At 45.3% G+C, this 15,887-nt stretch overlaps 1 protein-coding gene across 1 annotated transcript; it reads left to right on the top strand.

Annotated features, from left to right (window-relative positions):
* The first annotated feature begins 6,662 nt into the window (after positions 1-6,662).
* Positions 6,663-15,887, top strand: AGTRAP (angiotensin II receptor associated protein). Its single transcript, XM_066334343.1, has 5 exons — positions 6,663-6,757; positions 11,940-11,974; positions 12,195-12,306; positions 12,873-13,071; positions 15,128-15,887. The coding sequence occupies exons 1-5, from the start codon at positions 6,731-6,733 to the stop codon at positions 15,232-15,234; spliced, it is 480 nt and encodes a 159-aa protein (XP_066190440.1). The 5' UTR covers positions 6,663-6,730; the 3' UTR covers positions 15,235-15,887.

The raw sequence follows: 15,887 nt of genomic DNA, 5'->3' as shown, positions 1-15,887 counted from the left end.
TGGATATCCTTTGTGAAACTCTTCTGCTTTTTGACTGCACCCGAGGATGTGGAGAAGCCATTAAAGCCTATAAGTTGGTCAGCCAGTAACACTGATGACCTGAGGTAATCACACAGAAAAATTGTGCTACTAGTAGAAAAATTTCTCTGCCCAAAGTTGCCTGTATTCTCACTCAAACTGCAGATAACTATTTCTGCCTAGTGTAGCCAGCCAGATGTTTTCAACTTCTTTATATTAATACTTAATTACTGGCTTCAGTGATACATTGGAGTAACAAAAGCTGCCCGTGTTAACCTGGAGTAGTAGTAGCTGGTGAAGATGTTCTTTGCTACTGCTATCACCCCAATACCCTGACTTCTCTGAGGAGGCAGCTGTGAAGTTTTTTATATCCAAGAGCCTGGAGATGTATAGCACTTTGTTTAGGAACAGCAATATTAATCGTGGTGCTGTGGGCAGAATCCTCTTTACACAGCTTCCCTAAACCCCCTGTGTTCCATTTAGTTAGTCAAACTTCCAGATTGCAATCCTGTTTATGCTGTGGTGCCACTTTGTATTGTGCATTCACTCAAAGCCAGTGAGTGTTACACTTTACATCTCTAATATCGTGAGTTTGCAGTCATGGCCACAGAGAGATGCTGTGAATACAACCCCACATCTGACCTGTGCACACCTGCTAAAGGAGGAATTTGTATGGGAGCACTTAGGCAAAACCTCGCACAGGCTGAGATGTAGCTGTTTAGATTTCTGTTTACAGCATAACAGTCTTAGCACAAAAGACAGAAGTAAGGAAAGGTGGTTTGCTCTCAGCTTGATGCCACAGCAGCAAGGATTCAATTTGGTAACCCAGGGAGAGCAATGTAGCCCCTTCTTCAGCCCAGATGCAGAATAGTGGGTGGTGCTGCCAGGGCCATTGTCAGTGGAAACATAAAGGGAAAAAAGGCTCCTAACTGATCACATTCAATTGCAGAGCTTTCAGCCTCTGGTCTGTGTGACACTGATGAGAACCACATGCACAGGCACTATCAAAACCATGTTTGATATCACACTGTTCTTTAGTGTAGGACCCAGGATCTGGGAAGAACAATGCAACTGAAAGCGAGCAGGAAATTTTGCAGGGGTCTTTATCCTTGGTGATGCAAGTATTCCCTGCCTCTTACACTACATATGGGATCCTTGTAGGATCATGGACGGAGTTTGAGGCAAGGCTGTTCTGCAAATCATGTGAACTACAAGCAAGTTTGAAATTTGTCACAGCTTTTAGACTCTAAAAGGAGACTTACTTTTTCAGTTCTTGCTTTTTCAGCCTTCAGTCTGCTATTAACTCTGAATATAAAGAACAGATTATTCTTAATTGGTGGGATTAGTTAAGGTCATGAAAATTCAGTTAACTGTTATCAGTAAAGTCAAGGATTACTGGATTGATTGCTCACACTGAAGTCTCAGAAAGAGAGCCCGTGACCAAGTGTCATTCCTGCTGAGTCAAGCTGTGGTGTTGCAGAGGTGAAGCAGGAAGGGTGAGCAGTGGTACAGGCACATACTGCATAGTCATAGCAGCATAAAAGGAATCAGCCTGAATTATGGATCAGCCAGATCAACTACAGACTTCACAACTGCGGTACAAAGGAAAGCTGTTGAGTAAATCACGTGCAGAGGTGTGGAAAGCAAGAGCAGCCTGTGATATAAAACCCCAGGGCAACATTTGTACAAGTCCGACTCACTTGTGAGCAGGCAAAGCTTTTTAGTGCCACTCTGTGCTGTCTCAAAGGCATGACAGCAGCTGCAAAGCATCACCATCATGGGTTACTTTTAGCAGCTTTCCCCTTCCTTCCCAGTACCTCATTGTCACAGTGCTTTCAGTGACAGTTTTGCCTTTGGAGGCATTAGGTCTGAACAAGAGAGAGATACAAATGTCAAGCAAGACTTGATTTATATGTTCTTCTCTACTGATTGTTTAAGAAAATCAAATTAAAAATTCACACAAGCTCAGCTTCTCTGCTACCCCCAGAGAATTTTAGTCAGAGCTCTTGCAAGATTGTCTATTGTCTTGAAAGGACTTTGGACCAGGCCCAAACCAGCCACAGTAGGGCTCTGTGCAATAATTTCTAAAGTTAATCACAGAGCATACATGCAAGAAAGGTGAGTGAGGAAATCCCACCCAAAGTCCTGTTCTACAGCTACTGCTGTTAGCAGCCTCTGAGAGTCCAAAGGCTATACACCACTTTAAACTGCTTCTCCAAGGGTGAGAATCATTAAACATGGAAAAGAGAGAACAGCATGCTGATTTGACATAATCCTTTCAGCAGCTGCCTGCTCTGCAAATGCTGTTGAAGCTCAGGGATGTTGCTGGTAGTTGCCAAAATTATGACTGCAGGAGAGGCAAGGAGTGGAAGCACAAATTAAAACACTTGGGAATCATTCTGTCTCAGGTCTGTTATAGTCTGCATTCATTTTCACTTGGAGGTGTTTTATTTAAACCCTCTCTCTCTTCCCTTCCTCCCCCAGTAATTACCCTGTTGTAAACCCACAGTGTGTGAAAGTGCTTCAATTTGAAACCCAAGCTATACCAAATTGTTCACATCCATGCCAGTCATTCTCTGCTACATGAAGCCTGGAAAAAACATTGCTTCATATTTTTTATCAGAAAAAAGCCCCGAGGGCTGTTGTTTTCTTGGAATGTTCTGAGTGAGCATATGTACTCCATAAAACCACTTCTGGTGTGTCAGTTCATTTTCTGGAGTGTCAGTGAATCTTGAAGAGTGGTCTCTTAATGATATCTCAAAGTTTTAGTTAGATTTTAAAAAATCAGAGGAGCAGCTTGTGCTGCTGAGAGCAGGAAGGACATCCAAATGCAATTGTCAAGACACCACATTAATGTGACCCTCTTCACTCCCCAGATCACCCTGCCATAGTCTGTTTTGCAGTGCAATTGCAGGAGGAAGCTTTCCACCAGCATTACAAAATGCCTTTAGTTTCCCCTCCAATCCAGATAATGTTTCTGTTTGCTGATTTCCCAGTGGGATTTAAAAGGGAGTTTGTAGAGCCAGGCAAGTACTGTATGTCCTTCCTCACTACTTATTCAGAAGGGCTCTGTGGCTAATATTATATGTATGTGTGCTGAGCAGGTGCCTTCACTGCTCTCAACTCCATAGCCAGGGGCAAAACTCAGAGACACTGGTGTCAGCTGCAGCCTTTAGTTATCTTCAGACTAAACCCCTAGAGAAGGGAAGAAGGGCAGAACTATGAAGGGTGAGCTTGTCTCCACCTTCATGGGCCAGGTGAGGACAGCAGGAGCAATTGTATTAACTTATTCATTTCCTTATGGAATTGCTATCACCTTATGCACCAAGGGTACAGTGCCCTGAAAATGCAAGGGGAAGCATTTCTGCCTTAATAGCTTCACTTTTATGCTATCAGGAGGGGATCCAGCTGTGTATTAGGTTTTATTCAGTCTGCACAAGGCAACCCAATAGATTCTTAGAAACAATAGATTTTGAATAAAGCAGCTAATTGCTAAGTGTTGGTTGCAGTGAGCTGAACTCACCTGGAGCAGTCTTCTAGTCACAAAAATCTCTGTATCCTGTCTCCTGCGCCACCTGCTTCTCCCTGCAGGTCTTCTTTGACTTGCTGCTTGTCTTCCTCGCCATGTTGTGTTGCTTTATCAAACCTGGGGAAGGGGAGAGAGACGGTGAGTTACACAGAGAGGCAGTTTACAAGGTACAAGCAGCACAAAGTAGAAATAAAAAACAAGCAACCCCCAGATCACACAGGTGTGAGAGACATAATAATGCATAATGTCGGTCATAGCTCTCATTGTTTTCATATCCATGAGATCATTAAGACATTTCTAAGTCCCTTGAGTCTATGACATGCAAGCCCAGGATATAATAAGCAGGGATGAATTAACTGCACAATACATTGATGAACAAAATGAAGTAAAGTGCTTTTATTGTACAAGGGAAAATGCTTTGTGTTAAACAGTGTTATCAATTCAAATTATGGCTCATGCTGCATAAATGATAATGAGACTCTGTGTCAGGCTGAGTGAGAATGCTGAAGGGAGCAAAGACGCCCACATGCTGCTGCATCCAAATAGTGCTTATCACTCAACAGGGACACTGGGATTTGTCTTCATAACAAACTGTTCTCCTCTGATAGATACCTGGCTTGGCAGAAGGGCATCCTAGTGCACTTCACACACAGCACTGAGCCAGCAGTATGGCTATTCAGTCTCTCTATCTTTCCCCCCATCACAAGTGTCATACATTTTCGTCATTTACATTGAAATCCAGTCATTCCTCGACATTTCTGGAACCACTAGCATTGATCTCATTTGATACCACTACATCTCTAGACAGAGTCAGGACTTCCCTGCAAGACACAGTAATGTGTCCATGCAAGACACAATAATGGAAGTGAAGTCACAGCTCATGTGTCATGTGGCAACAGATGAGTTATATTTCAATCTTTCATTTGAAAGTGACACATTCAGAGATTCCTGAGGGGTTTTTTACTGTTGTTCTGAGCAACGCAGCCAGTCAGTTTTATCCTGATGCTTCCTAGCATTTTCTGGATAATTTGATTTTGGCTTTTAATGCTTTGCCTTGGGAAATCTTGAAGAGTGCTGCATACAAGCAGTCAATAGCACCCAGGACACAGTCTGAATAGCACTACGTTTGTGGCTTGTTTGAGAATGTCTGACAGTAGGTTCAGCACTGCACAATTCTCACTGCTTGAACTGGAAATGGGACTGAAGGGTGACTCATCCGTTTCCACACCCAACTTCTGCAATGAACCTCTGACCCAGCTAATTTCTTAAGAGGCCCCATCTTTCTTGTAAGAAGGAATAATGACAAGAAAGGAACTGACCTAGTAAGACATTGCAGCCTTACATTGCAGACAGCACACATTAGGCAAGGATGGGAGGGTTTGACAAGTGCCATCATGATGTCTGGGTTCTGTTATTTTGCTTGGCAGACCTGGGGAGAAGGCTGCTGGTATGAACTGGACAGCTGAGCTGCGTGGGGCTGAATTGGTCACTGAACAACTCCTCTAGCTCTAAAATGAAACCAGCTTTCTTTCAGGATAAGAAATTAAGAACTTGTTATTTGTACCAGTTTTTTAGGCAAAGGGTTCAGTCACCTAGTTCTAGGGGAAAATCCAGGGACAAAGGAAGTAACTTAAGTACCTGCCAGCTGTCCTAGCTAACTGGCCCAACCTCTAAGACTGACCTTAACCTGACTTAGCTGTTGGATGACATAGCTGAGCGCAGTTAGCATCTTAAAATAACCTTTTTATTGGTGTCTATCAGCAGTTTGTCACTCCTCACTTTTTGGTCACACCACTGATAGGAATATGCACAATAATGCTCTTCCTGCAGAAAGATGCTGAATTTTTCGCATGCATTAGCTTTCCTGGACACTAATTACAGTCAAAGTATAATGTCCAACTTTGTCTCACTACATTGAATGTGCAAGCAGCAGGAAGTTTGGCTGGGTGTTTTGAGCCAACAAACTGATCTGTACACACTTTGGCTGCGTGTTTGCAGCCAAGAAATTGATCTGTGCATATTTTTAAACTTAGTGGTGGTGTTGGAAACAAAATCACAGAATTGTTAGGGTTGGAAGGTGCCTCTGGAAATCATCATCAGAGTCCAACTCTCTGCCGCCTCCTCCCCCTGCCAAGGCAGGGTCACCGGGAGCAGGTGACACAAGAATGTGTCCAGTTGGGTTTGGAATGTCTCCAAAGAGACTCCATGCCTTCTCAGGCAGCCCGTCCCAGTGCTCTGCCACCCTCAACGGAAAGAAGTTCTTTCTCACGTTGAGCTGGAACTTCTGGTGTTTTAGTTTACACCCAACGTCCTGTGACTGGGTACCGCTGAGAAGAGTCTGTCCCCACCCTCGTAGGATCCGCCTTCAAAGCACTAACAAGATCAGAAGCTGTGCGGTTCACATCAGGTAGGCAGAGCACCGGGACTGCCTCCTCCAGACTGCTGGAACACGTCTGATTGATCAGCCGCCACTCAGCGGACTGCAACAGGGGCTCACCAGTCACCCCAGAACCGCGGGGCACCGCTGCGGACAGGGCAGGGCAGGGCAAGGGTAGAGCAGGGCAGGGCGGGGCAGGGGTAGGGCTGGGCAGGGGTAGGGCAAGGTAGGACTGGGCTGGGCAGGGCAGGGGTACAGCAAGGCCGGGCAGGGCAGGGCAGGGCAGGGCAGGGCAGGGCAGGGCAGGGCAGGGTAGGGTAGGGCAGGGCAGGGCAGGGCAGGGTAGGGCAGGGCAGGGCAGGGCAGGGGTAGGGTAGGGTAGAGCAGGGTAGGGTAGGATAGGGCAGAGCAGAGCAGAGCAGAGCAGGGCAGGGGTAGAGCAGGGGTAGGGCAGGGCCGGGCCGGGCAGGGCAGGGCAGGGGTAGAGCAGGGCAGGGCAGGGGTAGGGCAGGGGTAGGGCAGGGGTAGGGCAGGGGCAGGGCAGGGGTAGGGCAGGGGTAGGGCAGGGGTAGGGCAGGGGTAGGGCAGGGGCAGGGCCGGGCAGGGCAGGGCAGGGCAGGGCAGGGGTAGAGCAGGGCAGGGCAGGGCAGGGCCGGGCCGGGCAGGGCAGGGCAGGGCAGGGGTAGAGCAGGGCAGGGCAGGGCAGGGTCGGGCGGGCCCGGGGGCGGTGTCCCGGCTCCCCCCGCCCCTGGCCGGCCCCGAGCCCGGCCCTGCCCCACGTGAGCGGCTGTCCCGGGGCTGGTGCCATGGAGCTGCCGGCCGTCAGCCTCAAGGTAGGAGCGCTGGCTGCCCCCGGGGCTCGGGAGCGGGGCCGGGGGAGCGGGAGGGCGGCCGGGGGCTGCCGGGGTGGGCTGAGCGGAGCAGAGCCGCGGGCGCTCGGATCGGCCATCCCTGTGTCCCTCCTCCCCTCCCGCATGTTCTCCAGCCGTATGCCTGGTCCAGACCCTGGCTGAGGCCCTGCTCCGAGCTGCGGAGCGCTCTGAGGAGGAAAAACTGAAGTTCCTTTTTTTTTTTTTTAATCACATGGGCAAAGACTGCGGAACTTCTGAACGCCATGAAGCCGAGTCGGAGCAGGTTTAGACTGGATCTGAGGAAAATGTTTTCCCCAGAGGATGATCAGACACTGAACAGGCTCCCCAGGGCAATGGTCACAGCGCTAAGCCTGTCTGAGTTCAAGGAGCGTTCGGACAGGGTTCTCAGGCACAGGGTGGAATTCTTGGGGTGTCTTGTGCAGGGCCAGAAGTCGATGATCCTCATGGGTCACTTCCTACCCAGGTTAAACCCACTAGTTGATGACTCCAAAGTCTGTTCTTATTTCGGGGATATTGCTGAAGTGGCCGAGGACTGGGCAGAGACCAGAGCTGGCTATTAACTAGTGTCCATGGGGGTTTTCAGCTCAGCTGACCAGAGCTAAGCCAAGATAAACACTGCACAAGATCCCGAGGAGACAAAGTTTTTGCTTTGTCAGACAAAGTATCTTAGAAAATAAGCCCACTCACTTGGGGGTTAGCATCTGATACATAACTGCAATTGCTTCTCGGCTGGGGAGGGCAGGCTCCAGTTGACGGCACTTTGGAAATTTCAGTGAATAACCAAATAACCAGAGAAAGGAGATATAACAGACTTTGTGGGTTTCCAAGATCTAGCCAGTTATGTGATATTTTTCATTTCTGGAAGAAGCACTTCCTTGCTGACAAGCCAGTGGATGTTAAAATCACACTTTTGTTTGCTTTTGATGTTGATGTTTGATTCTGATGTCTTCTGTGCTACCAGACACATGACATTTTCCTCTATTTTTTTTTTTTTTTGTCTGTCACATTTTCAGAGCCCTGAGATTTCTAGGTGTGTGTGTGTCGTTTCTCAGCTTCACTACTTTGTGATTTCATTTGATACAGCATGGTGTATTTCAGGTGCTTTCTTTGGTTAAAGCTTTGCCCAGAGAGTGAAAACATCATGGATCACATCAGGGGTTTTTTTGCTGGTGATTTGTTAAGCTGTGAGCAGTGGCCTTGGACCAGGCTGCGTATGGGTTGGATGGGAGAATAGTATTATCTCAGCTACCATTATTAATTTAGCTTTGTACAGGACAGCTTTCATGTGGCTGTATTAAATAAAGATTGGTGTTCATATAATGATGAATACCCCTCTTACTAGTTCACCAAGAAAAGCAGCTTCCCTTGTTAGAGGCAGGTAAGCAAATAGATTTTTCAAGGCCCAGCATGTGGATTATATTACATTCTGGAAACTAGCTGATACTTTGCTCTGACAAGTTTGGACTGTTGTGTGATTCCCAGGGCATTAAGAAGATTAAAAGATCTTGCGTTCTGCTTTGTTTTTTAGCTTGGTTTGATTATTCTTTTTCCATGCTAAAACAACAGTAAAAACTAAGGACATTTAATTAAAAAGTTTGCCAACACGGAATACGTGTTCTACCATGTGAAATGGACAACAAAACTAAAATGTTGCCTTCCTTCTCTTGTTTCAGACAACCATTCCCCAATCTCTTACTAAATAAGCATGAGTTTGTCCTTGGCAAACTGTTTTCAGCATTAAGAAATTCCTTGTTATCAAGTCTGCCAGTTCTGTTCTGAGCTGCAAAGACAGGAATAGGGAGTTAATAGTTGTGCCTACACTTCATACTGTTCCTGAGTTAGGGCCTGATTCCCTGGAAAATACCATAAAGGTAGGGAAGATTCTTGCTCAGAAGGGGCCTGGAACACACACTGCTACTATTCATTGGCATGATCTGCTTACTGGTTCTGTGAGATTATAAAGATGAGCCTTGTGATAGAAGTAGTTCCAAGAAAGCTGCATGACTGAGCTGTGTTTGTGCCAGAATGTAGCAGTATCTTAGCCTCGGGGTGTCTCTTAAAGCTCCTTGCCGAGCTATAAAATTAATGTAGCAGGCTTTGCCTTGGGGTGGGTGGGGAACATTCTCACTGAACAGGATCTACTGGCTTGGTTCTGACAGCCATGGTTCAGCAAAACATGGGGCAAGCAGCACAGCCGTGCTTCTGCCATGACAGCTTGACACCTATGATTATTGAAATAACCATGCAGAGCCTCGAAATACAACGTTTGACTTTGATCAAGCCTAGACAATGCCCTACAATCCATGTGCCTGGAAACACACATTTTATGCTTAGGCATTTTTAAATGCTAAGTCACAGAATCAAGGAATAATAAGGATGTCTGTATGTCATGTGATTAAAACTGATCAAAGCAAGGCAAGCTGCAAAGTGAGATCAAATAGCTCAACTCAAAAATCAGCTGAGTTTTAAAATAAGAACAGAGCCATGACAGCCCCATTGGATAGCTAGTCCCACTGCTTAAGCACTGATTATTATCACTCTGTTATAATAATGAGGAGCATCCTCACAGGTGGCCACTCAGATTCATATTTTGGTTTTGTGTGTTCTCAGGTGAATGTCACTCATAGGGTAGGTGAGCTCACTCTAAAATAAAAAATAAGTAAAATAGAAATTTAGATACAACAAGAAAATAATTGTCATTTGGAACTGTTTCATTTTTAACTTGGTCGAAATTCAACCTTGTGCTAAGTTCTGTGCTGAAGCATGTTTAAAGGAGTTCCTATTCCAGAGTTTCCCGTCTAATGAGACCCTGGCAGACCTAGGCTCTTTTTATGCTTGGCAATTAATTCCATCACATGCTGGGATTTGCAAAGGAGGTAAGAATTCTCCTTAGCTCTCCCCAGTTTCTAAAGGGATGCTTTTAATTACATGGCCATCCTTTTTCCCAGAAGAGATGGGGACAAAGGACCCACCTTTATTTTTTGTTCTCACCACTAGTTCAAGTCTTAAGAGTTATTTTCTCTAAAGAAGAAATGTATCCCTGTCTTAGCTACACATTTAAGTCCTTGGACAGATGGAAAAATGTTAAATTCTTCTGCTGTCTTTTCAGGAGACTGCTTGCAAATTAACTAACCTCACACAGTAACTAGTTTTTCATTAACCTTATATTTTCTATGTTAAAGCATACTAACACCACCAGCCAATTCCATAGTGTGCTGAAAAACTGTCAGGTAAATTGGACTAATAACTAAAAAGGGAATATCTTGATTTTATTTCAGCAGTCACTCATAGAATCAGCCCTAGTTTACCTGAATTTATGCTGATGACTAAACATGCTTCATAATTTAGTAACTGCAGTATTGATCTAGACAGCTTTTAAAAAAACCCACCCTGCCTAATTATATTAACTGGTGAGCCTTGAGGGGTCTTGTGGGTATGTAATGTGCAATTAAATAGTAGCTAATTAAGAATTTTCCTGATGTTGTGATAGTCTCTTGAGTAAACACTATTTGCATGTCTCCATTCTTATCCAGGAACATCTTTATTTTACTGATTAGCAGTTTTTCCATTGTGTCTGTGGTACAGTTGGGGAGAAGGGGAAGCAGGAGGGGCGGTGAAGCATTTTGTAAGCTTTCATGAACAATTAACAAATTAATCAATAAACATCTGTCTAAGCGGTGTTGGAAGTTACAGCAAAGTCTAGTGAGTGCTCAGCAGCTGTGATGGGGCACTGCAGTGAAGGAAGAGCAGGAAGTCATTTGCATTGTGGTGTCCCTGCAGAGCAGTGTGAGCCACAGCAGCTGGGCCACCCCTGTGCCTTCCTGGCTGTGCTTCACTTAGGAGGTGACAGCCTCACTCTTTCTCCAGCAACTAGTTTTGTTTTAAGTTAGAGCACGTTTTAAGTCAAGGAATCTAGCAGGATGTCCGTAGATCTTAATTTCTTGTTTGTATCTTAATGCTCCTGTATACAGCTTTTCTGTGTCCACTGAGTAGCTCAGGCTTTTGCTACATACTCATTTCCCAATTTTCTTTTTTGTTCTTTGAGGGGGAGTGTGCTTCAGCAAGGTGTTGATAATGTGGGTTTCCTATTTTTAATACCAAGGCGAGTGGAAATGCCAATTTGAAGCCTTTCTCACAGCTAGGAAAGAATGAAAGTGTGCCTGTAACCCATGGATCCTCTGATATATCCAGGCTTCAGCCTTTTGGTGAGGCTGTTAATAGAGCCTGTCTTCCATATTCTTGTTTTCACAAATGTTTAGAGAGCAAATATGAGTGATCTCCCTTTGTTGGAGTCACCAGCAGCCTACAGATGTAGAAAAAGCCTGAAGTATGTATTGTTCCCATTCTGAATAAACGTGTAGGGTATGTTTCCTTGGTTACAAAAATGGCAAGTGGTGGTGAAGAGAATCCTTGTATCACTTATTACAATACGATCCTTTCTTCTTGGATCTGTCCCATTAAGCACAAGGACCAGGATCATTAAGGACACGTGCAAAGTACAGGATTTGTGACAGCATTATCTTACTGCTACTCAGGGCACTGTTGGCATTTGGATCTGGTGGCTTCACTGGGAGTGAACAGAGCTGTGTGCTCTGCCAGGATCAGGTTCAGAGTCCTGGAAGAAGCTTCAGGTCTGTTAATACTGCAGTGAGGTTGGACCACTGCTCTAAACAGACTGGAAGGAGGTAAAAGAAGGATTTGCTGAGGACTGGAGTGAAATTCTGGGAGCTGCAAGCATGGCTATCCGTGGGCTTTTTGGTGATGGGATGCCAGACTGGTCATGTATAAACTGTGCTAGCACAGCATAAATCAGTTTGCCTGGCTTTCTGTGCAAACTCCTCTGGAGTTTCAAAATTAATAACCCATTTAGAAAAGGCCAAGTGGTCCCTGAATCAGCTGTCAACAGAGGTGACAAGAATGAATGACCACAGTGTAGCACCACAGGAAATACTCAGCAACAGATAAGGAGAAAAATAGCTTTGTCTTCACTGTCCCAATTGCCTCACCATCTTTCTGCACTAGTTCATGGGTCCAGGCCACTCTTCCAGCCATCCCTTGGGGACAAGATGGTGCTGCTTCACATTGATCCTCCCAGAGTTCTCCCAACATGCTGACCTGTCTTCCTGTTTTGTTTTTTTCATAGGCTATCATTCTGGTACATTGGCTGCTCACAGTGTGGTGAGTGATCAGTGTCTGGCCTGGGGGAGAAGAGGGTATTCCTTCAAACTAGGGATGGGAAGTTCCCTGGGAATCAGCACTCTCTGATTGTGCCTGCGTGCAAGAAGATCCTCCATCTAAGAGTGAGGTGTTTGTAAGGGAACAGGGACAAAACCAAACTGTTGCAGGCTTATTGTCAATGTGATCTGTTTTGTTGGGGTTTTTTTGTCTCATTTGGCAGGGGATGCATGAATTACATGTTGCCATTCTCCTATGCCTGGGGGAATTTCAGTGTCCTTGCAGTGGGGATCTGGGCCATTGTGCAGCGAGATTCCCTCGATGCCATAACGATGGTGAGTGTAAAAGTATTGGTCTCCCCCAGGCTGCTCAGGAAGAGGGTGGAGGGCAGAATGTTTGAGCTACTGATGATTTTCAGCTGTTCCCAACACAGCAGTTCCGTTTGGGTGGGTTTGGGTTTTTTTAAGAGAGCATATAAATCTATGAGCTCTGTAAACCATGGTGAGAAGCATTCACATCAATTATTTTTCTTCTCAGAGATGAGACATATTTGATTCTTCCTTTTTTTTATCTGCTGCTGTGACTTGTAATGCCAGATGAGGACTCAAAGTGTTTAATATGCTTGAGTTGGAGGGGCTTTGTAAAATCCTTCTCTGAACATTGAAAGACTGGCAAACCGAAAGAAACAATTCTAGAATATGTTATGAGAAGATATCTGACAGGAAAAGGCACAAAATAAAGGTCATTCATCTAGAAGTATCTGTCTGCCTGGGGCAGTACCAAGAGGGCTATGTGATACTGGGGTGAAGGATGACTGTGCAATATAGATCTCGCAGGAAACAGAAGCTGACTGTTACTGTCAGTGGTTAAACCCTGTCCCATTCTCTGTCCTTGTTTCCAGTTCTTGATTGGACTGCTGCTCACAGTCCTCACAGACATCATTCACATCTCTATCTTCTACCCTTCGCACGACTTCCTCAGTGATGCGAAGCGTTTCAGTATAGGCATGGCCATCTTCAGTCTCCTCCTCAAACCTGTGTCCTGCTATTTGGTGTACCGAATGTATCGGGAGCGTGGAGGAGAGTACACCTTTAACATAGGTAGGATGCTTTTTCTGCTTCCATGTCAGGGTGGGTCACCTCCCCAGCACTGCCTTGCACTTTAAACCCTTCAGCCTGAGCTCTGTGCAACTGGGTTCTGCTCTCCTTTCCAGGCAGACAGGGTGCTTGCTCTGTCTTGCTTGTGTTTGTTCTCCTATTTTGTCATTCTTTTGTGTCTTTGGCCTTACATTTATATTCTTTCTCTCTCCCCTTGCAGACAGTTTTTGACAGCTATTTTGCCCACAATGGTGTTGAGAGGCTTTTCCTCTCTTCCTCCTCCTGCATTTGTGTGTGTTTTTGGAAACTTTTGGGTGTCTTTTCTTTGTCAACCCTTTCTTTTCCTTATGGGGGAGAGTAGAGGCAGTATTTCCTCTGGCCGGATTATGAACAAGAAGGAAATAAAGCTGGATTTCTAACTCCATGCTCTCTGTGAGCTTCACATGTCCTATTTACCTTGATTGCTTTGGTCTTTGTTCCTCACATGGAAAATGGGACTAACGTTTTCCTGATGGGAGTTAGCTTGCAGACATTTAATTTTTCCCCTGGTTCTATTTCATAATGATAATTTGGAAAAATCACCAGAGAGAATGGGCTGTGGCTAGATGTTCTGGGTCTTGGTGAGCTTTGCAAGCGTTCCTGCCTGGTACTAGCTCATGCCTGGGCAGCTGCCAGGGATTGATTGTTTGCCAGAGATTGTTGCTTCAATTCATGCTGGCAAAACCTACAGCCTGTCACAGTTCTGTTTGTCATCCTAAGAAGGCTATGCAGGACAAAAGATGGTGTACCTGCATTACAGTGTCTGGAAGCTATCTCTTATTCTGCTTTGGTGGTAGCAAAGATCACACTCCAGTGAAAAGAGGAGTTACACTCCTGTGTAAACCTGCAGAGGAGGGGGAACCATGGCTTAGGGCACTGTGTGCTATTTGCACCTCTCTGCTAGTGGAGTGTGGATGTTGTCTCTGCCAGTTACTTGTGAAAATCCAGATGGATAGGTCTTACCTAGGTCAGGGGGCATGTAAGCCTCATGCAGTGCCTTTTTTTGTGTCAGTTTCTATTAGCTGCTCACTGCGTTTGTCATTGGGATTCAACATATGTATCCCATAGAAAGTGTAGGTATCAATTGAGGAGTTCATCTCTTTGCTTGGAATTTGGCAGCACTTCTTTTCAACCACACTATCCCAAACCTCTCAGGCACAGGTGGGAATTCAGACATTTGTAGTTTCATATCCTCTCCTGAATGGTCTTTCTTACGAGATTATCAGTACTATGTTGTTTTGTGCTTCATGTGCTTGACAAATTTCCTCTCATTTTCCTGCTATCTGACATTTTATTTTGAACCCAGCAGTGTTGAAATTTTCCTGGCCTTTTCTGTCTTGTTTTCTTTCTACACAAAGTCCTTCTTTGTTGCTTGGGAGCATCCTTGCTGTTTAGAACAAATCCCTCCTAGTTTGGTGGCTATCTGTAATTCAAGTTGCTTTCTCCCCATGGCAAATGCCTGGCCCACAGATAAAGAGCTGTCCATGCACATTCTCTGCCTCCTCTTTCCCTGCTCGTCCCTTGGACAGTAACATGATTTTGCCCAGACAAATTGCTCATAGGGCAGTTAGGAGCACTATAGGATTCAAATTTTGTGCCACACTTGAGGCATAGCTGCACTGTTGGGAAGAGTGGTTCATGGATGTATCATGCCTTTAAATCTATGCTATCAGCTAACCACAGTTCCTGCAGCTTCTGGCTCTGTTCGTTTTTTCATGAGCTCTCATACACTTTATCCTGCTGAAATACACTGTTACAGGAAAGAACCTGTTGTGCTGCTATGGGGTATTGAGGGTCTTGCTTTTCACACAGCCACATGGGTCCTAAGAGAACAGTTCTCAAGGAAAGAATAGGCATGTTGGAAGGATGACTTTTCTTACCTCCTGCCTGTTCAGTGAGGATCACAGACCACCAGTGCTGGGAGCTGGTAAAATGTGCTGAGCTGTTGGTTTCTTCTAGAGCATTCAGTTCTTGTGCTTTTGCCTTTGTGCCAAGCTTGTTCTCTCCCATCTCCATTCAGGTGTCACCAGTGCAGGCCAGGACCGCAGCACGTACGAGCCCATTGAGCAGCCAGACGTGTCTCCACAGTGGCCTTCCTCAAGCAAGGCAGCCCAGCCGCCCTACTGAGGCACCCTGCACTGAGCAAAGCACTGCCTACATCCATCTGAGCCTTCCACTCTGCCCACGGACCACCACCTGCTACTGGGCAAACAGGACAAGATCTTGATGTTTCTTTTGCCTACGTAAAGGTTAAGCAGATGAGTTCTGCAGTAAGTCCAGAAGATCTTGGAGGTGTCATGTTAAGCACTGTGACTCACTGTAATCCCAGAACTCTGCTTTCCTCCCTCTGTACGTGTGACTGGATGCACCTTCTGCAGTCTCCCAGTCTTTCATTGTGCTTCCTCTTCCTTATAAGAGAGCCACTCAAAGTACTCCTGGACAAGCAATTTAAAAGGCTTATGGACTGCCCTAAAACAATACAGTGTAGCCTGATTTTATGCAGATATATTTCCAGGAAACATCTGGGAGTTCTCAAGAGCTGTTTTTGATGGCATTATTTAACTTCTTGTGCTCCCAGTATCTGGTTATTAACTGATGCTTTTATGCAAGTTGAATGTCCTTCAGGATACTTAAAATGACTGTTGAATGTAGATTATAGATCCTTTGTGCCTTGGAATATCCTTTTGCCTTCAGCTGCTTGTCTTAACAGAACTTGAAATGTTACGTTTTTCTAAGAAAACTATAAAATGAACACAGTTTTTCTGTGTTAGAAAAAGTTA

This window comes from Sylvia atricapilla, chromosome 22 (genome assembly GCF_009819655.1).
Source record: "Sylvia atricapilla isolate bSylAtr1 chromosome 22, bSylAtr1.pri, whole genome shotgun sequence".
NCBI classification, from domain to species: domain Eukaryota; kingdom Metazoa; phylum Chordata; class Aves; order Passeriformes; family Sylviidae; genus Sylvia; species Sylvia atricapilla.
Note: the sequence above shows the minus strand (reverse complement) of the source record. Positions and strands in the feature narration are given on the sequence as shown.

Excerpts from the sequence above, each read along its gene's own strand:
- AGTRAP (XM_066334343.1), top strand. The coding sequence starts at position 6,731 with ATGGAGCTGCCGGCCGTCAGCCTCAAG. Across the intron at positions 12,307-12,872 it reads CCCTCGATGCCATAACGATG|TTCTTGATTGGACTGCTGCT; the intron begins GTGAGTGTAAAA and ends CCTTGTTTCCAG. Across the intron at positions 13,072-15,127 it reads AGAGTACACCTTTAACATAG|GTGTCACCAGTGCAGGCCAG; the intron begins GTAGGATGCTTT and ends ATCTCCATTCAG.